We start from the raw sequence: 24806 nt of genomic DNA, 5'->3' as shown, positions 1-24806 counted from the left end.
TAAAATGATTCCAATATTAAAAAACTATATATAAATAAAAACCTAACTATCCCTTTCAAATGTTCTTTAATGTTTAAAACTACGAACTGTGTGAATGCAAAAACAATTCCTGCAATTTCCGCTTTTCTTTCAATAGGTGTGTTTGTTACCTATGCTTACACTGCCCGGCCCATTTAAGCTGCATGATGCAATGGCAACTGGAAAACACCGCCCGCCTGGTAGATGATAAAATTAAACCGATCGTTATTTCCGGTTGTTCCAAGCAGGCATGCTCTAAACTGCGAATTTTTGTTGGTTCTTTTAATGCAAATATAAGCACCTAGTGTACCTTAGTGATCTAAAGGACAGCGGATATGCATAGCGCAGCCAAATCGTAATAATTATCAGGCTTTATTAAATCTGACAAAAGGGAGATGATGGAATGTTTTTTATATTGAAGGTAATTTTTGGTGAAAATCTGCAGCTATGAAGATTACAGACGGTGTGTTACGAAGTTTCAGGGTGGCCAGGACTCATCGAAAAAATGAAGAGAAGGTCAACTGTGTGGACTACAGCCCAAATGGTGAAAATGCGATAACCAGCAGCGACGACGACCGCATAGTGCTGTATGACATGCGAGATGGAAAGTAAGTGGGCAGCATTAGTCTGTGATGGATAAGATCATTAATGTGCATTAATGCTCCGTTTGAATGCCTTCATGTCGTGTCCGTGCAGGTGACTGCATTATCTTAATTTTCTGCCCTTTGTATTTTTCTCAGGTGCAAAAGGAACCTGTTCAGCAAGAAGTATGGAGTAGACCTCATCCGCTACACGCATGGAGATACAAACACAGTAGTCTACAGCTCCAACAAACTGGATGGTAATCACTCGACGCCGTGTACAGTACTGCAAATAAACTTAGTGGTATATTTTGGAAAATTTATTATGATTTGGGGATTTTTCAGATACCATTCGATACCTGTCACTCACTGACAACAAGTACATCCGATATTTCCCAGGTCACACCGAGAGGTGAGTGAAGCAAACACACAACCTTAATCAAATACAACATGTAGACTGGGATTTAGTGCTTGCACAGAGTTACCTAGTAGGCACCCTATATGAAGAAATACCAACTCAGTAAACTGCAGCTCTTAGTCTAATGTTCTAATTAAAATATGGAAATGTACACTCAGTGGCAGCTTTTTTGGGTACACCTGTTGAAGTGTTTTTTAATGCAAATATCTAGTTAGCTGAGGTCATAGCAGCAACTCGGTTTATTTAGGCAAGATGAAATGGTCAAGGCAGCCTACTGAAGTTCAAAGCAAGTAACAGAATGTAGGAGAAGGTGATTTAATTACATTGAACTTGCCATGGCTGCTGGTGCCAGACAGATCTGAGTATTTCAGAAACTGCTGATCTAATGGGATCTTTACCACACAGCCATTTCTAGGGTTTACAGGGAGGGGTCTGAAAAAGAGAAAATAGCCAGCGAGCTGTAGTTATCTGGGAGAAAATACCTTGTTGATGTTAGAGGTCAGAGGAGAGAAACAGTAACTTAAATAACCATTTATTACAACCAGGTTATGCAGAAGAGCATCTCTGAACAAGCAGCTTGTCAAATCTTGAAAAAGATGAGCTACAGCAGCAGAAGACCATACTGGGTACCACAGCTAAGAACAGGAAACTGAGGCTGCAATTCACCAGGCTCACCAAACTTGGAGAGTAGAAGATTGGAAAAGCGTTGCCTAGGCTGATGAGCCTCTGCTGTGACATTCAGATGGTAGGATCACAATTTGGCGTAAACATTAAAGCATAGATACATCCTGTATTGTCAGTGGTTCAGGGTGGTGGTGGTGTAATGGTGTGGGGGATATTTTTTTGGCATACTTTGGGCCACTTAGTACCAACTGAGCATCACTTCAACACCGCAGCCTATCTGAGTATTGTTGCTGACCATGTCCATAACTTTATGACCACAGTGTAGCCATCGTCTGACCACTGCAGGATAACACACCATGTCATCTCAGATCATCTCAAATTGGTTTCTTGTACATGACAATGAGTTCTGTGTACTCAAATGCCCTTCACAGTCACCAGATCTTAATTCAATAGAGCATCTTTGGGATGTTGTGGAAGAGGAGATTTGCAGCATGACTGTGCAGCTGACAAATTTGTAGTTATGTCAATATGGACCAAAATCTCTGAGGAATGTTTCCAGCACCTTGTTGAATCTGTGACATCAAGAATTAAGGTAAAACTGGGTACCCAACCCAGTACTAATGAGGTGTACCTAATAAAGTGTCCAATAAGCATATTTTCACTCAGTGTTTTGCAAATACACAAGAACATTTGTTTTTACAATGTATTCCTGAAGAGCGTGTTATTATCTGTCTTTTCTTATTTTATCTTGAGTAAAAATATTAGTTCTGTGTTTATCAATTAAAACCAGTCTGTGTGTGTTTCAGGGTTACTGCTCTCGCCATGTCTCCAGTGGATGACACATTTATATCTGCCTCGTTGGATAAGACTATCAGGATCTGGGACCTCCACTGTCAAAACTGCCAAGTAAGTCATTTATCAGCTGAAATTTTCACTTCTTCTTCTCTCTGCACCACAATAGATGTTTGTGTTTTTTATCGTGACACAAAATACTGCCTCTCAAAGTGCTGCAGATTAGTAGTGACGGTGATCAAACCCTTCCTGTTTAAAACAAACAAACTTTTGTCTTGTGGGAAGTAACAAAGTATAAATACTTTGTTACTGTACTTAAGTAGAATTTTTAGGTATCTGTACTTTACTTGAGTATTTATTTTTCTGAGTACTTTTTACTTTTACTCCCTACATTTTTACACAAGTATCTGTACTTTCTACTTCTTACATTTTCAAAACAGACTCGTTACTTTTTAACACGTCAGGGAGAAGTTTGCGTTTCCGGTCGGTGCGCCGTCAAAGTTTAGTACATAATAAACAGGTTAGCTTGTTGTACTGTATTTACAGTAAAGCACTGTGTTGGTGCACAGAGGCTGTGTTCATGGTCACAGTTACAGGTTACATCAGTGCAGCAGAGATGAGTTTGAATCAAAGCTGCTGAAGCTGAGATTCATTCAATGAATCCAACATTTCTACAGCCTGCATGCTGTCAGTGTAGGGGATGGAGATCAGCTCAGATAGCTGTGAAATACTGGGTTACATCTTTGTGAATTCAGTTCATCCACACAGAGCAGTAAACCTCAGAGCAGCAGCAGCAGGTCAGCTGATCACAGCCTGCACACCAACATCATTTACTGGAGCTCACAATAGAAAGCTGTGATTCTTCTCCCCATGCAGAGACACTACAGCTGATCTTAGGGTTCCTCCCCCTTCTGAATCCCACTGTAACCCCTGAGTATCCTCATGTTTGTGTTTAGGTGGAGGCACAGTCACCCTCTGCTATGGAGGACACAGAGAACAGAGCTGTGTTTAAATTCCCTTTCACAGTTTGTGTCCTACATAACAGATTCAAGCTGAGTGCATTCATTAGGATTCAAAGTTAGATTGGAATAATGTTTGTGTTCTCATGTATTATTTTATATTATTACAATAATATATAATAAGGTTCAGTTTACACAAAAATAGCAGGTAGAAACGTCCTCCAAAGAGGTACTTTTACTTTCTTACTTTGAGTAAATTTCAGAGCCTGTACTTTTTTACTTTTACTTAAGTAAAGAAGTTGAACCAGTACTTCGACTTTTACCAAAGTATTTTTTAACACAAGTACTTATACTTCTACTTAAGTACAGAATGTCAGTTCTTTTGCCACCTCTGGTGACCACAGGAGGTCTCCAAACTCCTCCTGGAACCACAGTTACTCTTGGGTCTGCTCAGACGTAAACTGAATCTACATGCAGTACCCTGAACATAATTTTGTTGAAATTTAAGCAGTAAATAAGGACGAAATGGAAAAAAGAAACAAGAATATTATAATGCACACAAACTGCAGTCATCATTTAGGACTCTTTTGTATGTTTCTTCAAAGTCCAGAGTTTATGTTGCACCATCTCGTTCATTTTCAGGGTTTGATAAATCCGCTGGGGACACCTCTGTGTTCGTTTGACCCTGAAGGGCTGATATTTGCTGCAGGAGTGGATTCAAAGACAGTTAAACTGTACGATTTTCGTGCTTTTGACAAGGTACAGTTGAGCATGTGAAGGGTTTTCTGCTCGTGCCCATATGCATTTATTCATGAAGCTGCTAGTGTTATTCTTAATTATCTTAAAATCATCCTGTTAAAGGGCCCCTTTGGCTGTTTTGAGACGAGGTTTAATCGTGTTTGTGACTGGACTTCACTCAAATTCAGTAACGACGGGAAGCAGATCCTCATATCTACAAATGGAGGGATTATTCGTGTCCTGAATGCTTTCAATGGATCTGTGCTGCATACTTTTTCTGTAAGAGACATATTAGAACAAACAGAATTACATCTTTTTTCCTGTTAGTATAATTATTTTTTAAGAGTAGATGCTGAAGCCGCCCCTCTTTGCTCATTTTAAGGGCTACAACAACAGTAAAGGCATCTCCCTGGAGGCCTGCTTCACCCCTGACTCACAGTTTGTTATGATTGGTAAGCTAGAAGGCCTCAACTTTATATTTGAGCCTTTTCCTTTAAGCTCCCTGTTAACACTGTGGTTTGTTCAGGTTCAGAGGACGGGCGAGTTCACGTTTGGAGCACAGAGAGTGGGATGAAAGTGGCCGTGCTGGATGGGAAACATTCAGGGCCCATCAGTGCTCTGCAGTTCAATCCCAGTTTCATGACGTTTGTTAGTGCCTGCTCTAACACGGTGAGAGCAAACGTATTTCATCAGTCTGTTGTGGATTTGCAGCTGGACAAACTGCTAGAAACTATGTGCTTATTTTTACTTTTTTTTTAATGCTTTTTCAACAGATGTTTTGGCTCCCATGTCCTGATGACTCATAAAGGGACCAAACACGTCACCATCATGGAGGGAAGTTGGATTGTCCTTTTTTGGTGTAATACAAACCTCATGGCCCAGCAGTATTTTTGGATAAATTTAATGCTGTTTCTGCCATAAACAGCTAATTTTTTAAAACTCAGTTCAGATACACTTCGTTAGCTTTTTTTAACCTGTATTTTGACATTTTTCTCAAGATGTGAATCATTTTATCAGTGTTTTTGTTGTTTAACTGTTTGATAAGAAACTGTTTTTAAAATTGTTTTCTAAATAAATCTTGGATTTACACCTTGTCTCCATTACTTTCATCATCAATCATGAATCATCAAATTTTGCTAGGCTGTATCCTCGCTGCAACTAATTTACCAACCAGATTTTTTTTTTTTTTTTTGCTTTTCTACTCAACAATATAAGAAATGTAAAGGCACTCAAAAGCAGGAAATACTAACAAGTACAAGTTGTTTGGGATGTGAGTGTTTACTACAGATTATTATTAATTAATATGTTCCCAGTAGATTTTTATTTGGTTTATTGATGAATCCAGTGTCCTTCAAAGCCAGGGGCCCCATTTGGTTATAGGATACTTTCTCTTTTTTCAGACCATTTTCCATAAATCCTAGAGATGATTGTGTGACAGCAGATGACCACAGGCTGCAACTGTGGACCCCTGACACTCCGCTGCCCCCACCAGCACTCTACTCACCCAGGTCATACAGGATCATCTGTGAGGGCGTTTGTGGCTATTTTACAACTGGAAGCTTTATTTATTCTGTCACACAATATATACTTTAAATAATGTCAGTCTGCCAATGAACTATGTGCACATCTCTGTTCCCTCTTCTGTCAATGGCAGACATCTAAACATGGGTCAAGACACACTGCATGTCTTATAGTATAGAATAGTCTTATAGAATAGCTAAAAGTAAAGTTTGTTTATTAAATTATATCCAGTTTGGCTGTTTTGTTTTTCTTTGTGGAATAATGATGAGGATTTGAATATGTGAGAAGTTTTAGTGAAAATCCACAGAGAGGAAATTTTAGTCACAACAACCCAATACATGAACTCCCAAGGCCCCTCAAAGATAGGCAAGCTGTTGGAGATGGGCTTCAGAGACCAGCAGCTCAAGATGCACTTCTGCAGCCTGGAGCACGCCATCAATGAGCTGGTACAGCTGGCCAATAACTGCCAGAACGGAGATAATGTGATCCTGTAGTGAGGGTGGGAAAGATGTGAGAAAGCAATGCAAAGACTGTGAATTAACCCGACTTGAAAATTTAACGTAAAGGGAGTAATTGAAATAAATGTCAGATTTTTTTTTCATGCAATTGGTTGATGGTACAAAGATCAATAAGAAGAACTAAAAAGAAACAAGACTTCAACAGGAACCTTTATTCCTTAATCATGAGAGATAAATGAACATCCATGAGTGGCTTCTCTTGACTTTGCCTTTAATTTAGCTTTACCAGTTTAATCCCGTTAACCACAGATACACACTTAGAAATCATGATGATAGCAGCTAACCTTTGCTACATCTACCTGGACCATTATGGTGCTGGTCAAAAGGAGCAGCAAGTGAAGTCTGGATAGGACCAAAGTGTGGATTCCAACTTTTCATCTTAATGTTTGATGGCTGTGGCATGTGTGCTTCTTCAGTGCTGAACAATAACTCTTTTGGCAGGGCTCAGCTGGAGTCTTGTGGTGTTTAAAACTTAGAAAATCAAACTGCTGAATGTCTGAAAATGCTCTGAAAAACCAGTGCTGGTGTATGATGATACTGTGGATTTGTTTGGGTTTATGATCAAAATGTATAATTAAGTACAAGAAACACATATTTAAGGCATAATTATTGTAGTGAAATCTGGCTAACAATGCAGCGTTTTCCTGTATCAGAGTACTGTTATTTTAGACACTGAGATGTGAAATGCGCACAAAACTATCCAAACGGATCACTGTTCAACACCTGCATGGCAGGTAGAGGCTTTTAGAGAAGAGTTGTGTTTTTCATGGTTTTAGCTCAGTTAGAATGGAAAACATCCAATTTGCATCATTTTTCATTATCCCCACCTGCCTGCATCTCTACTTGTTGTTATGTAACCACCAGCTGCAAACTAGAAAATGTCTTTGAACACTAACTCAAACGGAAATGTCCCTAACAGCACATTCCTGAATCTCATTATAGAATAAAGTACACTGTATTACTGTGCTGCCCTGCACAGCTGTGGATGCCAGAACTTCACCGTATAAAATGCAGTAACAATATAAACCTGTTTACAGTAAACAATTTTAAAAACAAAAGATATACTGTAAACCTCATTACAGTCCTTCTCAGTGAAAAAACACAATACAACTGTATAATATAATACAGTATTTTATTGCAAATATCAACTTTACGGTAAAATACTGGCAGCTTGCACCAGAACTTCACCATAAAAATATGGTACAACACATAAGAAATTACAGCTGGCATAGATTTTACAATCATCAACTGCTAATGGTTAATTACAAATAAAATAACAAGCAAACAAAGACACACTGTTAAACTTCCAAAAACAGTTTTGCATTTATACATTTTTTGTGAGAAAGGTTTAACCGATCCAATTACTTGTCCAGTATGCAGATAAAGCAGTTTTGAGATCTCGTTTAAAACAGCACGTGTCCATATAAATATGAAGAATAATCCATGGTGGAATGAACAAACATGAGAAAAGTAGCCTGGCTGATCAGGAGTCCCTGAGTCCAAATTTGAGCAAAGAGTGTGCTCAGAATGGTACAGAGTCTCACATGGACATGATGTTCATGAAACTGGAACTTAAACTGTATATTGTCACCACTTCTGCTTGAGGACCCCCGTGTTAGTCATCAGGTGTTCACTGTGGGCCAGAAAACGAAACAAAACAGAAGTTAGATTGATGCAGAGCTGAAGCATGATGCCTACACAGATACAGTCATGTGACCATACTCTGGATTGGCTGATCAGATATTTGTATTAATGAACAGCTAAACAGGTGTGCCAGTGAGTGTATACAGATTGGAGCCATTCACACAAATCAAAAGAGAATATTGTGTCTATTATTTCCTTCCTCTTTATTTTTGGACCAAGGGGTCCCTGGCCCCTAACATTTGAGAAACCGTTGATTAATCAATTACCAGGTACAGTTTTATATACTAGCACCAAAGAATTTCACATTGAATAATAAAATTGAGATTTTCTCATTTTCTCTAATATGAAAGGCTAATATAAGATTCCAAAAGTTTCTATTTTATAAATAATTAATTATTTGCAGTAAATAATTCAGTGTCTTTAAAAGTGTTTTTGGTTTTTTTAGATGTTTATTTTATATTTATATTGGTAATTTTCACAGTAACATCTCAGCACTAAGAGATGCTAACAGACATTCATGTTGTTACTTCACTGATCTGTAAGCACATGTGAGAAAAATACTGTCAGCTATTTTTTCTGTTTTGATAAGTGGGTGGTTTTTTTTTTTTTGTGCACATAAAGTGTGTCTTCCTGGAGTCGAGGAGGGGGGGTGGGGGGTGGGAGCCATGTTAAATAATGTATAGATGCTTGGGTTCTGTAGTCACCACTGAGTGAATAATGGATGATCCCATCACAGGTAACCTCACAGGTACACACTTATCTTTCTCTCACCCACCTCCGTGTGTCTGTGTCTGTGTGTGTGTGTGTGTGTGTGTGTGTGTGTGTGTGTGTGTGTGTGTGTGTGTGTGTGTGTGTGTGTGTGTGAGAGAGGAGATACAGAGATAATAAGCTATGATAGGTTAAGCACTTATCACATTTATACCAACTTAACCAACTTTTTATCCTTTACTCAACCCCACCCCCACTGTACTGCCCTGGGTGTGTGTGTGTCTTACCTTCATGAGTGTGTAAGGACCCGGATCCTTTTGTTCAGATCATTCAGACACACGTTTAATGTTTGGAGCTCTTCAGTTTATCCCTCAGGATGCTTGTGTCTTTTCATCAGAAACCTCATATTCTTTACACTGCTGCCCTGTTCTCCCTGTTTACCCTTTCATTGACTTTTAAAGCTAACCCTGAGGATCAAAGGCACATAATATACTCTGAACAAATACCCAAGGCCCCCAACCCTCTAAATCCTTAGTCCAGGGAACAATGTTGAAATGCAGCAGTCAGATTCTTGCTTGGTGTCACATTTCTGTGACCAGGTGGCTGGAATTTGAGATCATGCGTCTGCTGCAGCTGATCAGCCACTCTTTGAATGAGTTGTCAATTGTTATTACATACAGCAACACCTGAAAACGCTGCACTGACCCCTGACGTCACAAGCGGTGGGTTTCTGCAGAGGCCAGCGTGCCTCCCGCAGTGTACAGTACAGGACAGTATGTGACCTGCGAGAGGCTCCCCCGCCGAGACTGTTAAAGTTGTGGTCATCGATACGCAAAGAGTTTTAGATCAGTGGTTAGGGTGGCATATCCCCTGACAGGCACGTTATTACTCATCAGCCACAGTTCCGCAGATTGTGTTTCAAGTGTTTGGAAGCTCCTGAGTCACCCTCAAGGCGTTTATGTCACTGGTGCGCGTTGGTCCCTCCGTCTGCCATCAGCTCAGCCTACCTGCTGAGCAAGCCCAGCGAGGACACACTGTGACCTGGACCTGTGATGAGAGGAGTGTGAAGCGGTGAAACCTGACTGCCATAAGATGTCACACCAAACTGGAATTAATGGTAAGTTTGTTTGTTTGTTATATTTATATAATGTAAACCTTGCATTTCTGTATCATCCTAGTTAATTCAGTTTGAAAGCTTTTTGCATTGTTTTTAGAGACTTTGAGCTGCATTGCTGCAAAAAAGCACATCCTCACATGATGTTCTCCTACAAAAATAAAAATCAAAGATTTTTTCAAGTAATTGCTTATCATCCTCAATTTATACTGTGTTAATATTAATACATACTGATATTAAAGGCTCTGAATTTTTTTTAATCTATTTTGACTCATTTAAAATGTCTCTTCATGTTTGTGATTTCCGCGATCACAGCGTTTAGCACCTTCGGATGCTTATAGTTTAATCTCCTGCATACATGTCTTTGTATGTGTGTTATGGCTTTTGGTAATCGGAGCATAGGGGGACAGGCTGACGGAAGCAAACCTCTCTCACCTTTCTCACCTGATCTTGCATCATTAATGAGAGCGCTGTGTTTGGTAACCATGGTGAGAGAGGATGAGGGAATATAACAAACAGCCAAATCTAGTTTTCAATCCTGGGCTTTCAGAACTCGGGAACTGATGAAGTCGGTTGATCAAATCCGTCAGTGATTCTCTGGGGTGCAGGTTTGCTCTCTGAGTCACTGTAGGTGATGGTTTCAGCTTATTACTTGGTCAGCTCTGTCTCACTGCACTTTCAACCACCCATCCTGAGTTTTGACTTGCCTGCCTTATATCTGGTTACTTAAGCAACATCTGAGCTGAAAGAGTTTTTGGCCCGAGCGAGGGGAGGTGTCATCAGAATCCTGAAGATTGTCATCAGAAATGGTAAATATGAGATATAACTGGCCTTCAGCAGCATTTGTTACAAGTGAGCCTTCATTTAACTTCTCCAGATCTTGACTTTGTTCACTTTTTTTTTTCTTTCTGCAGAGGAGTTGGTGCTGCATTCATACAGAGAGCCGGCCCAGAGCTGGGACAAGGAATACGACCAGTTCCTGCTTCCTCTGCTAACACCTCAGGAGCCTTGTTACATCCTCTACCGTCTGGACTCCCAGAATGCACAGGGTTATGAGTGGATTTTCATTGCATGGTCACCTGACCAATCACCAGTATGTCTGCAGCACATTTAAAAACCATCCTATGGCCACCACCACTGTAGGCTGAAATAATGTAGGCAGTGCCCTGTGAAAGAAACAAACTAAGTTCATGTTCAGTGTTGGGCTTAAAGACAGACTGTAGTTATTGTTAGTGAACGCACATTGAACAGAGATTTTTAAAATATAATTTATTAACATATCTCTTCAGTAGCTGTTTGCTCCAGGCGTATGTTACCGACAGAATTAGTCTAGTTTTTTTGTATTTTATAAATTCAGTTTCATTGCAGTTAGTTACCAGAGTGGGTTTGCTCATTTCACTTTAGTTTTTGTTGTTTAAAGTGTTTAATTTTAGGTTCGTTTTTAATCATTTCACTGTCAGTTTTAGTTGTTTTAAGTATTATTCTATTACAGCATATGCCAGAGGCAAGATTTAGAAAAACCAGTACTGGTATTAAACACAAGACCTCTTTTTTTGTTTTCGTTTTTTTTTTGTTGTTTTGGACTTAGTCTTGCAGACATCAGTGAACATGTCCAGGAAAGCCTCATCAGGCAGGCTGTCAAAGCAAGTTTTAGCAAACTAAGAAATATAAGGAGATTTTATATTTTTATTTTGGTTTAGTTAGTTTTAAGTTCATAGGATCGTTTTAGTTAGGATTTTGTTGTTGTTTTGTTTTTGTTTGAAAGTGAAGTTTTTATTTTTATTTTAGATGACTAAAATGTTTTTCACATCTAGTTTTAGTTTTTAGCTTAGTTTTAGTTCCACTAAATTAAAAAAAAAAAGAAAAACAGCCATTTACAGTAAAAGCAAACAGCGCCAGTATATTATAATCTTTTATTTAAAGATATGTGTCCAAATAATCATCTTTCAACAGCAATTTAAATAACAAGTTGTGTCTCCTTTAGTTGTGCTCCAAAATTTAATTCAAATTTAAAATGAGCCAATAAACACAGATTCATGCAAAACAGCTTTTGCACATTCTCTACGTAACCATTCAAGTAGGAATTTTGAGATACCCAAGTCTTTGAGATAATGACTTGAAATTTTGACATAATAAGTTGAAATTTTGATATAACTTTGCCTGGATTTTCTTTTTTTCTTCAGAGGCAGAAACAACCTTCCATATATAATAGACAAGATTTAAAAACTGAAATCTCAAGAATGTTGTTTCTCAAACTGCAATAGTACCCATAATGTTATGTTGAGAAAGACATCACCTGTGTTAGTGTAGGACCACAGTAATTCTCATTTTTTTCACCCACAATTACCCCAGATACTGTTGGGCAGCATTTGGCTGAAACAAGGGTGTACTTTATATATGAATAAAAAAAAAAAGTTGAAGAACAGCTGCAACAGAAAACCAGAGTCCTAACTGTGGTGAAGTTCTTTATGTCCCTGTGTCTGTCCTGGTGTCCTCTAGGTGAGGCAGAAGATGATGTACGCAGCAACCCGTGCCACACTGAAGAAAGAGTTTGGAGGAGGTCACATCAAAGATGAAGTGTTTGGCACAGTGGAGGTCGGTATGAGCCCTCCCGCATATTCACTGACAGCCTGCCCGTTCAGTACCAACCTGTTGGTGTCTCTGTATTTTTAGGAAGACGTGTGCTTCCAAGGATACCTGCGCCACAGGTCCTCCTGCTCTTCCCCAGCTCCTCTCACAGCAGCTGAGCAGGAGCTACAACGAATTAGAATCACAGAGGTACAGATGGGAGAATACAGGCTTTCAGTATTATATGAATCTAATACTTAAGTTTTATGAGTTATCTGTGCTCATCCTCTATTTTTTTTTCCTTGCAGGATAAAGTTGTATGGGTATGTTCATATTGTTTTCTTTGTGATACAAGAATTTAAGCATGTTAAGACTTATGATTTTAATACTGCCTCTTCTGTCCGCAGGATGAACGCAGACGAATTGGGACTCCAACAGCAAGAGCAAGGGTTTGTGAAGTCTTGTGCATGGATGTAGTTTTGTTTTTTGTTTTTCTGGGGGGGGGGGGGGGGGGGGGGGGGTTGCGTATCTATTTGTGTGTTGTGTTACGTGTGAGGAGAAAGCAGTGCAAATGTTTGTGCCCCCCCCCCCCCCCCCCTGCAGGTAACAATGGAGTTTGGCTTAGACAAACGGGCACAGACTCTTCGGGGTCTTGCGTTTCCTTTACAAGAAGAGGCCAAACGAGCTCTGCAGCAACTCAAGCAGAAACGCATCAACTACATACAGCTGGTGAGCCATGACAGAAAATATTTATAACTCATTAAACACTGTGCAATATAGATTTACTGCAAACATGATCTAAGGTTGGTGTTTGTCAGTGAAATTGATTGTGCTTGTTTGTGTATGTTGTGTTGCAGAGGCTGGATGTAGACAGAGAGACCATTGAGCTGGTTCACACTAAACCTACAGAAATCCATGAACTTCCCTACAGGATTCCCATGGATTCACCCAGATACCACTTCTTCAACTTCAAGCATTCCCATCAGGGTCAACTGCAGGAAGCTCTGGGTCAGTAAACACTCATTGAGTTCTTTACTCATCAAGCATCAAGCACTTGTCAAGCACCGATTTGGCATTATGTAAGTGAAATGAATTCAGGAGAATGGAAGTATCTTTGAGACTTGGAAAAAATTTTCAGCTATCATATCAGCTCCACATTTTTTCAGGATGACTTCTTGTTCTTGTTAAGTGACACCACATGGGTTGCCAACGTAGCTACTGTGACAACATCCCTTGGTTTGGGGACTATTTTTTTGAAGACTTGAGTTCTGCAAGGTGAAGTTATCAACTAGTTTAGTTAGGCCTCAGTCACACAGGCCTAGAGACTGATCAGCATTGATTGATTGATTGATTTTTGACACTATGCACACATGCATAATGCAATATACAATTCAAAGACCAAAACAACAATCTACATTATTACACCTAACTGCATACCCTATAATTAAAATCTCTCTATGTCTCTAAACTTGATAAGAAGTAATATCTTTATATTTGTTTATAAACTCTTTGAGGTTTGAACATTGCTTTAATTACATGCTTTGTCTATTCCACACTTTGACTCCACATATGGAAAATGGATGTGCTAAAACTTATCCTGTGCATCAGATTGCACATCTTTAAATTTAAACTTGAAAAAATGCGACACTTGCTAGAAACAGAAGATATTTACCTTTAAAGCAACAGTTGTGACTTACCGCTGCAACCAACACATTTCAAAACGTGCAACTTTTACTCCGACGAACAGTCGTCATTTCTGGTTAGCATCACATTTTTCTCAGTTTCATTCCCACTTATTCAGTAGTTGCCGAGTGTTTGCAGACAGGTCGGCGTTTTCCATGCAAAGTGACCACAGCAACCTGCTAGTGACCAAAGTAATCACAAGGAGGTTTTCAGTGCAGCAACGTACACCTCGTGACTGACAGCAACCTCCGGGAATCACTCATCAACCGATGGGGGAATACACAAGTTTCCCTGACAACTGCTGATTGTTAGAGGGTCACTGACTGGGTTTTAGACCTGCGTGACTGAAGCCTTAGAAAGATGCATCCATAGACTGTATGAGTGCAGACACAGATATCTGATTATTATTGTTAACTAACATACTAATAAGTTAACTTCACAGCTTATTTGTGAGATAAGTGGATTAAAATTGCTCCAGAAGGAACAACATCACAAGCACAGTCCAGACATCCTGATCAGTGACTCAAATAGTGAAATCAGGAAGAAATTCAATGTAAAATAGTGTATTATATAAAAATTCACCCCCTGTGCAGTTATCATGAAGAAGGTAACTCGCCATTGAGACAAGTCTGTCTTCTGTAGAAGGCTGTAAACATTTGGAGGGGGGGGTTTGGCCACAGTGGCTTTGTTTGCGGTGTAGACAGACAGGAAACGGGGGAAGGATACGGGGAAGACATGCGAGCAAGTCTGCGATGGGCCGGGACTCGAGCCCACACTGCCCGCACTACAGGGGGCATATGTATGTGGTCGCCTGCTCCACCACTGAGCTAACCGGGCACCCCTATTTCTGTGGTAAACTTGCCCACTGTAACATGAGAGTTTATGGTTCATGGGTTATGGCTGCATCTGGAGCCAGCTTCTAGTGGCCATTCAGGAAACTGCAGTTTTTGGCTCTCATTTATTTTCGTGTGTGTGTGTGTGCATTCGTGTGTGTGTGCGTGTGTTCAGTTTCAGACACTGTTCTACTCTTGGACCTGTGTTATGTCAATAAAGGGGGAAATCCTTAATATGGTCACTTCTAGAAAACAGCTTTGGCCGTGAGCACAGAAGCTCAACTCACCAAATCAATCAATCAATCAAATATACTTTATTGTCCCCACAGGGGACAATAAAGTATATTTCTGTTTACAGCCAATCAGTGGCGCAAAAAGGGGGTATGCACTATATGCAATGCATAGGGGCGCCGCACAAGAGGGGGGGCGCCAAAACGATGTGGGAAAATATTTCTGTAGTTGCATTTTCTGTATTTAACAGCTGTGCATATGACATGATCAGTAACAGAGGCTTCTATGACATACAAGACTTCTATGTCATAGAAGTCTTGTATGTCATAAGTCCATGAATAAGTGATCTGCACACATGAACACAGTAAATGTTGAGAGGATGCGGATGGTGTGTGTGTGTGTGTGTGTGTGTGTGTGTGTGTGTGTGTGGTGTGTGTGTGTGTGTTCTAGCTAGCGCTGGTCTGAGTGGCCCTTTAGTCGGGCTGAGGATTTCACCGCTTCACTTTCGGAACTCTGCGCCTTTATTATTTCACTGCAATTTACAATCTACCACAGCAGGGAAAGTTCACAATGTGCATGTTTGATGTCCCTAAGGTCATGCGCACACTTGATTTCATGGCTACAGAAATCGAAATGACAACCAGCATGAATGAGGAGAAGTAAGAAGAAAAAACGAAGATCAAATGAAAATTTCAGGCATGATCATCGCTGACAAGTTTTTCCACGCCTCCATTGTCTGTGTGGTTTTACTCACTGTGCAGAGAATGTCAGCTGTTATTTTCTCCTTACTTCAGCTGTAGCCACCAGAACGATCACTATAACCACAATCTGGTGGTAATCACACTATTGTGGTTTGTGCGATTGTTTGGTGCCGTTTCCTTCACTTTCTATGAACTGACATTTCCTCAGGCAGCTCATCGCATCTGTGTCACTGTAAAAAGTGACTGATGTTTTATCCGCTGATCACTGATCAATCGGCAATACGGAAAACGGGTGCACAGTTCTTGGCCTGCCGGCAGCTGTTGCAGTGAGTGGGATTTGTAGTATAAGTGGTGGGAGCACATTTACCCACTGGCTATTAATAATAGCTATATGAAATCATCTTGCTGGCCGTATAAAATTAGATCGTGGGCCGGAAGTAGCCGCAGGCCTTGAGTTTGACACGTGACAGAGAAAAACTGCAGTACGGAAGTTAAAATGTGCAGATGAAATTTCTGGCTAGAACCCTAGTGTGTGTATGCACATGGGTTGGGTTGGGAGGGGGGGGGGGGCTAAAAATGTGTCCCATACACCTCAGAAAGTATATAGCTGCGCCCCTGCAGCCAATCAGAAATAATTGGCCTTAAAGGGAGAGGAGCTATCAATAAGGATTATTTTGAACTGAGAACCATGCTACTCTAGTAGAGTCCAACAGTAAAGTGGAGCTGGAAATGAGCATAACACGTCCTCTTTAACAGGAAGCAGTGAAGCAGCTGTTGGAGCTGATCGAGTGAGGCAGCAAATATCATCTGCTCAATTTCATGTCTGTTCCAGTGTTTATATATTCGATGCCTGGGTACACCTGTAGCATCAAGGAACGGATGTTGTACTCCAGCTGTAAGAACAGGTTACTGGATGAGGTGGAGAGAGACTACCAGCTGGAAGTCACCAAAAAGGTACAGCTCTCCCACAAAGACAGTAACAAATTATCTGTAGTGTCATTGTCACTGTGTAAACTGTCTAATGATCATTCTCCATACCTGCACAGATGGAGATAGACAGTGGTGATGGTCTCACAGAGGACTTCCTGTACGAGGAGGTCCACCCCATGGAGCACGCTTTAAAGCAGGCCTTTGCCAAGCCCCGCGGACCAGGGGGGAAAAGAGGCAATAAACGTCTCATTAAGGGTGTGGAAGAAAATGGGGAAGAAAATTAGACATTACACACATTCATATCACACAAACACACAACACAACATATAAGAATTGACTTGTTATTTGATTATTTAGCTCCTAGCCACTGTTTCTTTATTTTTACGTGAAGACGTAAATTTCACACTGAAAATGAGGAAAATGTAGGTCCACCATAAAGCAGAATTTATTCATATCTGATGTTTCTAAACATGATCAATTTTTTACATGGATGCATCATCGTGATAAAGCTGTACATTCTTGTTGAAAGTCGTTTTAAACCACGGGACAGTCATTATATGTTGCACATACATTTTTGGTTTTTTTTTGTTCCACAAAACTGAAACACAAAAAATACCAAATCTATTTAAAAAGACACACACGTCTAGGATATACAGTCATGTTAAAAATAAAGTTTTCTCAGGACTCAAATCATGCTATAAAAACAGAGCGTATATACATTGCTGTGCAAAAGTCTTGAGCCACCCCTCATTTCTTAATATTTTGTTTCCAAGGAGCCAGGCTGTCTGAAGGTCTTTCAAAGCTTTTCTTTGGACATTGGCTGCTTTTACACTTATTTCCAGTCTAGTCCTTGTGACTGACCATTTTCAGGAGATTTGTTTTTGTTTGTTAAGCCACTTAACACTGAGCTATGAATCATTCAAGTGTAAAAAACAAAGGTAATTAAATCAAGGGATGGACCAGTGTTCTACACATAACAGGCGATTAAGCAATTAAATTAAATTGTAGCTTTAGTCACTTTGTTACTAGCAGCCTGTCACAAAAACACATAATTGGTTTCCATTTCTTTAGTTGAATCTATGAAAAATGCAAAAGATAACACAGTGTGACAGGTATAAAATTGTATTTTTGCACCAACAAGGTGATTCCCAAAGAAATCTTAGCAAAAAATGTGTCTCAGTATGGTGTGCAGTGTGTTCTTAAAAAAGTTTCAGAAAACTGGACAAGTGAAGGGCAAAAGAAGTGGCAGGCCTAAAAAATTATCTGCAGCAGATGAACAGTATCTGAAAGTCATGTCTTTAAGAAATGGGGGAAAAAATCCAGCAAAGACCTGACACAGGACTCTAGAGATGGAGCTGACCCTTCAGCTAATCCATCTGCTGTTCACTGAAGCCTCATCAGAAAGGGTCTCAGTGGAAGGGTGGCCGTCAATAAGCCATTCTTAAGGAAGAGAAACAGGGAGAAAAGACTGAGGTATGCCAAATTACACAAGAACTGGACTGGAAATCAGTAAAAACAGGCCTTCTCAATATTGATGGCATTATGAACACAGAAAAGCACCATCAGATTTTGATCCATAATGCAATACCATCTGGAAAGCATTGGCATCGGTTTTATTTTTTCAGCATCACAATGATTACAAAAACACTGCTAATGCAGTAAAAGCATACCTGGATAGAAAAACACCCAGTGGAACACTATCAGCCTCCCCAGAGCCCGGACCTCAACATTATTGAAGCAGTGTGGGATCATCATGACAGAAAATGGCATCCAACATCCAAAGAAGAGCTTTGAATGTTCTTCAGGAAGCCTGGAGAACTATTCCTGAAGACTGCTTAAAGAAATTACAAGAAAGCCACCTCAGAGAGTTCAGGCTGTGTTGAAGCATAAAGGTGGTCACACCAAACATTGGCTTTCAAGCTGATTAGAACTGTACAAAGTCTGCTTTCCCCTCATATACTGTATCTCCATGTATGTTTGCATGTGTTTCAAATTATGCTGCATGTATTTCCTATTTTCCTATCAAAATATATAGAAATGAGGGATGGCTCAATACTTTTGCACAGTACTGTAACTGTGACATCAGTCGTTGTTTTTCCAAAGTCCCATGTGAAGGCTCAGCTGCTGCCATCTTGTTTTGTTTTTAAACCAGATGCCTCAGTCAGGAGGATGTTCCACACTCATACGATAGCAATCAGAGTAGCCACGCCCTACAGCATACCCTGCTTTGCTGTCTGTTTTACTCTACATGGGACCACGGACACCACGTAGTTTCAAAGTAGGCTTGAAACCAGTAGCTGAGATCATAATCTCATCAACAAAGTGTTTACAGTGGCTGTAGATCAAGAGAGCAGTGGGGTCATTTTCTCATTCGCCTTCTTTTTTCCAACCAGAGGAGTCATACCCTGCTGACCACTAGAAAGAACATAGCTTTGATACACTTCTGTGCAGGCTCTACTTTTCAGACCCCAAAGTTATGCTCTTGCTTTCTATACAGTCTATAACGAGCTGCCACTTCTACCATATCTGGGCTGTTACATTCAGTATGTACTGGACTGCTCTGGGAGTCTCCAGAAGAAAACGGGGGTCTGAGGGTTAAAAATGTATCGTACTCTCTGGTCTTTTCCTGCCTTTCCTCTCTACCTTTTATTTAATCCCTTTACTAATAATTAATTTAGCGCAACAAGATCAAAGCAGGAAATTACATGAAATTTCTGCTTTAGGGTGGAAAATCCTTTACAGGACACAACCCAGGCATGTGCTGTGCCCACAGTGCTCCCTTTGCCAGATGCAAACTCATCCACATTATTTACAGTTGCCTTCATCAGTGACCTGATTGAGTTCTGACGACAGTCAGATGAGGGCTTTTCTTTTACATCGGTTCTACAATAAAATATTTTCTGTATTTTCTAGTGTGTGCAACCTCATTTCTTTCCCTGTAAATGTGCACATGTGTTCGTGACACACTATAGTCAAAGCAGCAGCAGGGGTCACGGTTCAGCAGCAGAGGTCAGCGTGCGTGTGTGTGTGTGTGTGTGTGTGTGTGTGTGTGTGTGTGTGTGTGTGTGTGTGTGTGTGTGTGTGTGTGTGTGTGTGTGCGTGTGTGAGTGTTTTCCGGGAATGTGCTCTACTCGGAAGCCTTCAGCTGTGCGTTCTGCTGCTGCTTTTGTATCTCATGGGAAGCTGAGTTGATTTGATCTTGTTTCCTTGAAAAAGGGTTCAGAGCTGAATAGCAGCTTTCAGGAGGTCATTATCTCTGCACATGGGAACTCTGGAGTCAATTAGGATGAACCTGTTTGAAGACGTGCTGACATCAAGAAGATTAGTTAATCTGCAAGGGGGAAAAACAACACATAATATGTAATTTTTGTCATAATAACATGACGTGGCCTATTTAGTAAAGAAATGAAGAGTAGAGGAATTAAATATTAATATCTTGCAGTTTTTTGTTTACTACATATCATTCACCAAGTGTTATGTAATCAATAATAACTAAAGCCTACACATGTAACGCCAGAAATACAGTATTGTATAATGTAATGATAATATGCAGTATAATTGTAGATAAACAACATTTACTTTGAACATGACAGCAGCATTAAACGCATCACTGGCAACAACTCTTGTCAATACCAGGATTGCAAACTGAACATTAGCGGAAGTGCAGCTTTCAAAATAAGATAAACACATGGTTTAAAGTAGGCATGGTACAGCGTATCCATGAAGCTGTGTTATATTATGAAATATACATAATTTCCACACACGTTTAATTTATTTCTCAAGGCCACTTTTCATTCATATTGAAGCAATCTGAGGTAAAAAAAAAAAAGTGCAATTCTGAAATAAAACTGCCAAAGTCTAAAGTAATAGAGTATTTTACAGACTTCAAATTTCATTGGACCATGGATGCAAGCTTTAAAACTAAACCAAAAACTGAATATGAATAAAATCAAATTTTAAATTACAATTAAATATTCAAAAGTAAAACAAGGTAAAGATATAATACAGACTTGAAAAACGAACTAAAATAGTAAATGTCTATCTGTAGTCTTTGCTTTGGCCAGATTTGCCCACACGTTAAGCATGAGGAGACTGATGCAGATGTTATAATAGTGATCATGAGTCATGTGCTTGTATGGTTTTATGCAAGATTGTTTTCACCACTGGAATTTTTTTTTTTTAAGAAACAAATAATCTGCGACTAAAAAAAGCATCTTGTGCCATCTATAAGTCAAAGTTTTGCGTTATTATCTCAGTAGTTTTGACTTAAAAGTCGAAATTCCAAAAATAAACAAACAAAAACTTAAAATTTCGAGTTACTAAGTTAGTTTCTCAGCTTCTCGAGTTAGTAAGTCTCAGACCAAACCTAATCCTAAATTTGAGTGAGTAAATCGAAAGTTTGAGATACCTAGTTTGAAATTTCGAGTTAAGTATCTTCCGTCCATTTTGACTCACGGACGAAAAAATTCATTCATTCATTCACTAATAATCTGAGTAATTTTGGGGGGGAAAAAAGAAAAGAAAAATTCACTGGTGAAAGCAAGCATCCATAACTGCAGTAGGCCTAGCAGATAAAATTTTTTAAAAATCTGCTTCTCAATGTAAAAAAGACTAAAATTAACTGTGAACATAATAAAAATATAACTAAAGTAAACATGGTTAAACAATAAACATGGAAACAATAAATAAACTAACTTAACTTTTTACATCTTATTTGAAATATGTAGCGGAAGTGGTGCTTGTTGGCGGAGTCCGGTGGAGCTGCTGCTCTTCTGTCCCTGCGGGCGTTTAAACACAAAACCTTTCCTGGAAACAGATTCCGGGAAGCGCTGTGAGTGCCGCTGAACCGAGCTGCTGTCTGCTCTGCGCCTCACTCCGTAACGGGAGCGCTTCAGTCGCAGTTCGTACCTGCAGCAGACCGCATGCATTTTTTAAAATACAATTTTGTAGGACTGATGCAGAAACTTTGAAGGAACGCTTATTATTTTTCGCTGTCAGACACTCTGTTTAAATATTCAGTCATCACTCGCTGGACTTCCTGCAGATGTTTTTGTACACTGGTTGCAAGCCTTATGAGTTTTCGTGATTTGAGGTAAGATTATTCATAATTTTATTTTTTTTTTTGGGGGGGGGGGGGTATTTTGTTGCATGCGTTTTATATCACATTACCTTAAAACGTAAATTGCCCAGAGATGACTCTTGTTATAAACTGGCGCAGTATAAATAAAGCTGAATTCAGTGTAACTGAATTGGCACATTTATTTTTTGAGAATCATTAAATTCTTGATTTGCCCACCGTGTAAGTGCGTGGGTTTTGTGTATATGTGTGTGTGTGTGTGTGTAAATATAGATGGTTGTCTTTTTAAAGGAGCTTCTTAACCCTGCAGCCACGGGATCCTGTTTGTAACCTTAGAGGGAGGCTTCACTGTAAATCAGCACAAAGTTGTTTTGAGTGATCACCTTTCTTGGGAATGGTCACTTTCAGGATTATAAGGCTTCCACCAGTGGGGTGGGACCAGTTAACACCTCTGGGAGATTTTAGATTGGCATATTAGGCAGAAGTCTGCAGCTCCATCTTATAAACATTAATTGAGGGAATATCTTTCTTTTTTTATCACTTAGCTTTGTTCAGATAGGCTTACAGGACATAATTCAGTATACGTTTGTGTAGTCTAATATCTCACAGGTCTTTTTTTTTTTTTTTAACCTTCCTGCATGGTCACCATCTCGACAGGTGCACTGTCGGTCAGAAATGGTTGCTCGGGCAGTGACCATTTTCCATCACGAGGAACAGAGAAACTCATGTTGCTCAGATCCTGTCCCTCCATCCTGGGACCCAGCAGATGACCTCCGCTGTATCACCACCACCTTCCAGTACCTGCAGACTTCTGGTACACCAGCTGCCTGATTTGATGGCACATTTTATTCCTGCCCTGACCCAAATACTTCCAGTGTCACTGTCCATGTGACTGTAACCAACAACAACAACAACAAAAAAAACAACTATTAACTAATCTGTTTTTTTGTTTTTTTTCCCCAGGTTGGTACTGGGGTTCCATCTCAGCAAGTAAAGCTCGGGAAACTCTCCTCACAAAGTCTGAAGGCACATTCCTGGTGCGGGACAGCAGCCATCCTCAGTACATGCTGGCTCTGTCAGTGAAGACCCGCTTTGGACCTACCAGTGTGCGTATAGAGTACAGCAGAGGCTGTTTCTGGCTCGACTCCATTTCCCCTGGCCTGCCTCAGCTGCAGTCCTTCCCAGATGTTCTCAGCCTTGTACAGCACTACACCTGCTCAGGCCACCCACCACAAGGTCAGACATCTAGTGACATTCACCCCCAAACGATGCCTGACCCTTCGCAGCATGCAGCTAAAGACAGCGGAGTCCCCCTGATGCTGAAGCGTCCGTTGCACAGACTGGAGGTTTTCCCCTCTTTGCAGCACCTGGCACGGCTCACCATCAACAGTCACACAAACCGCCCCAACCAGCTGCCCCTCCCAAAGCCTCTTCTGTGCTACCTGCAGGACTATCCTTTCTCGATATAATATCTGTCCCTCAGATACAAGACAAACAGACTGGAACATGGTCGCATCCATGAGCACATACTGTGAATCTGGGACATTTTAAGACCCCAGAAAGAAGAACTGTCTGATATATTTATGTATAATAAACCACTCTTGACCTCACTGCTCATGAATGAGCTCATTCCATTGCCACTGTTATTCTTCAGTAAATATTCAGTTATTTTTACACGTCTGCCTCAGCTGCTGTGACATGTGAAATGCCAATGTGTGAGTTGTTGTCTTTCATTCTTTTTTTTTTTTGTGGCCCAGTGAGAAGAAAGCAGTTCCTAAACCAGCGCTTTCAAGTGTTTTTCAATAAGGCAGCCTCCACTTATAAATAATAAATCAGTAAAAACAAAATTGCTGCTCTGTGCTTTCTTGTTCCTGTGGAGATGACATTAGCAACAATTTGAGGTTTTGCGGGTTAAGAGCAACTGCTTTTCTCAGTATTGGAGCCCACTGGTGGGGGGGGGAAGACACAAAATTACAAGGAACAAATTAAAACTCCAAAATAAACACAAACAGATTCAAAGTCTGCACAAAGAAACAAAACAGCATGCGAGAGAAATAAATGAAACAGAAAGAGACACAAGATTGCAGACATGAGTCTGTACCCAGAGTCTGGCTGTGGGTACCGTGTGTGCATATAATGTGTTGTGGATTTCTTTAAGGTTCACAATCCTGATAGAAATCAGATATCTCTCGTTTACAGAAGGAATAAAATCCTTACCAGCATCAAATGTTCAGCAAATACAAAAGCTAACAAAGATCTGTTTGTGGCTGCTTGTATATAAATAAATATATAAAATAAAATCTATAAATAAATACAAGTTCTGAGAATGAAACCTTGGAAATGTTCTCTCTTTTCAAAGTGTTGCCCCCCACTCACTCCCACGCCAACCCCACCCCCCTTCCCCGAGCATGCAGATGAATGCGAGGTATTACTGATTTCATGGAAGCGCATCTGAGTTAGTTTCCACGAGTTGGAACTGAGCAGCGCTGAAAAAGCCTCTTATCGGGATTAGAGTAAGCGCTGCAGTTATTAATACACTGCTGCACCACCAGCTCTCTCTGTTTGTGTGTCTCTCTGTTTCAACCTGCAGCCGAAAGGCTTAAATCATTTCTGAAGCCGCAGTTAAATGATCGGGATAAGCAGAACAAAATCTCAGTCGAGATCACATTTCTATTTATCAGCATGAGGCTTTTTCATTAGGATTTACTGTAATATTAAGTCAAGACATATGTCATTTAAGAGCAACTTCTACACTGTGGAGGAAAGAGAGCTGTGTGTCAAATATAGTTAAAATATAGTAAACTATAGTAGTATTAGGTATCTTGCTTCTATATTTATTCTATCTGTATTTAGTCTTTACAGTCTTTTTGTAAAGTTTACTTTATATTCTACTAATATTCTATTTATTTAAGTGTTAGTTCATGTGCAATATTGCTATTGGTATCTATGTGAAATATTGAGGGGCTTGGGGCTAAGAATTTAATTGCTGGTAGTAATGTGCCATTGTTACCTGTACACATCCCCAGCCTCTCTAACTTTGTCTCCAAACCACTCAACGTGAGCTGTCCGTCTGATGTACTCATTTCTAATATTGTCTCTCCGAATGAAAATATTAACATCTTCATCTCTGCCACCTCCAGCTCAGCCT

The 24806-nt window shown here is 40.0% G+C and overlaps 3 protein-coding genes across 5 annotated transcripts; all 3 read left to right on the top strand.

Annotated features, from left to right (window-relative positions):
* The first annotated feature begins 254 nt into the window (after window positions 1-254).
* LOC115780185 (WD repeat-containing protein 82-like) lies at window positions 255-5143 on the top strand. The gene is made up of 9 exons (XM_030729232.1): window positions 255-626; window positions 759-859; window positions 945-1011; window positions 2448-2547; window positions 4035-4151; window positions 4254-4409; window positions 4513-4582; window positions 4657-4799; window positions 4904-5143. The coding sequence occupies exons 1-9, from the start codon at window positions 466-468 to the stop codon at window positions 4934-4936; spliced, it is 948 nt and encodes a 315-aa protein (XP_030585092.1). The 5' UTR covers window positions 255-465; the 3' UTR covers window positions 4937-5143.
* Window positions 5144-9613: 4470 nt separating this feature from the next.
* LOC115780184 (twinfilin-2-like) lies at window positions 9614-16987 on the top strand. 2 transcript variants are annotated; one of them, XM_030729231.1, is made up of 9 exons: window positions 9614-9638; window positions 10367-10444; window positions 10550-10728; window positions 12135-12230; window positions 12309-12413; window positions 12807-12932; window positions 13061-13211; window positions 16484-16605; window positions 16698-16987. In XM_030729231.1, the coding sequence occupies exons 1-9, from the start codon at window positions 9614-9616 to the stop codon at window positions 16863-16865; spliced, it is 1050 nt and encodes a 349-aa protein (XP_030585091.1). In that variant the 3' UTR covers window positions 16866-16987. The 2 variants fall into 2 exon arrangements, with proteins under 2 accessions (XP_030585091.1, XP_030585090.1); XM_030729230.1 differs by having other exon boundaries at window positions 12309-12440.
* A 4326-nt stretch (window positions 16988-21313) lies between these two features.
* Window positions 21314-23913, top strand: LOC115780170 (cytokine-inducible SH2-containing protein-like). Of its 2 annotated transcripts, XM_030729205.1 has the most exons (3): window positions 21314-21673; window positions 22316-22472; window positions 22622-23911. In XM_030729205.1, exons 2-3 carry the CDS (start codon window positions 22334-22336, stop codon window positions 23125-23127), a joined length of 645 nt encoding a protein of 214 aa, XP_030585065.1. In that variant the 5' UTR covers window positions 21314-21673; window positions 22316-22333; the 3' UTR covers window positions 23128-23911. The 2 variants fall into 2 exon arrangements, with proteins under 2 accessions (XP_030585065.1, XP_030585067.1); XM_030729207.1 differs by lacking the exon at window positions 21314-21673 and having other exon boundaries at window positions 22320-22472; window positions 22622-23913.
* The last annotated feature ends 893 nt before the right edge of the window (window positions 23914-24806 follow it).

The sequence above is a fragment of the Archocentrus centrarchus genome, chromosome 5 (assembly GCF_007364275.1).
Source record: "Archocentrus centrarchus isolate MPI-CPG fArcCen1 chromosome 5, fArcCen1, whole genome shotgun sequence".
Taxonomy (NCBI): Eukaryota; Metazoa; Chordata; class Actinopteri; order Cichliformes; family Cichlidae; genus Archocentrus; species Archocentrus centrarchus.
Note: the sequence above shows the minus strand (reverse complement) of the source record. Positions and strands in the feature narration are given on the sequence as shown.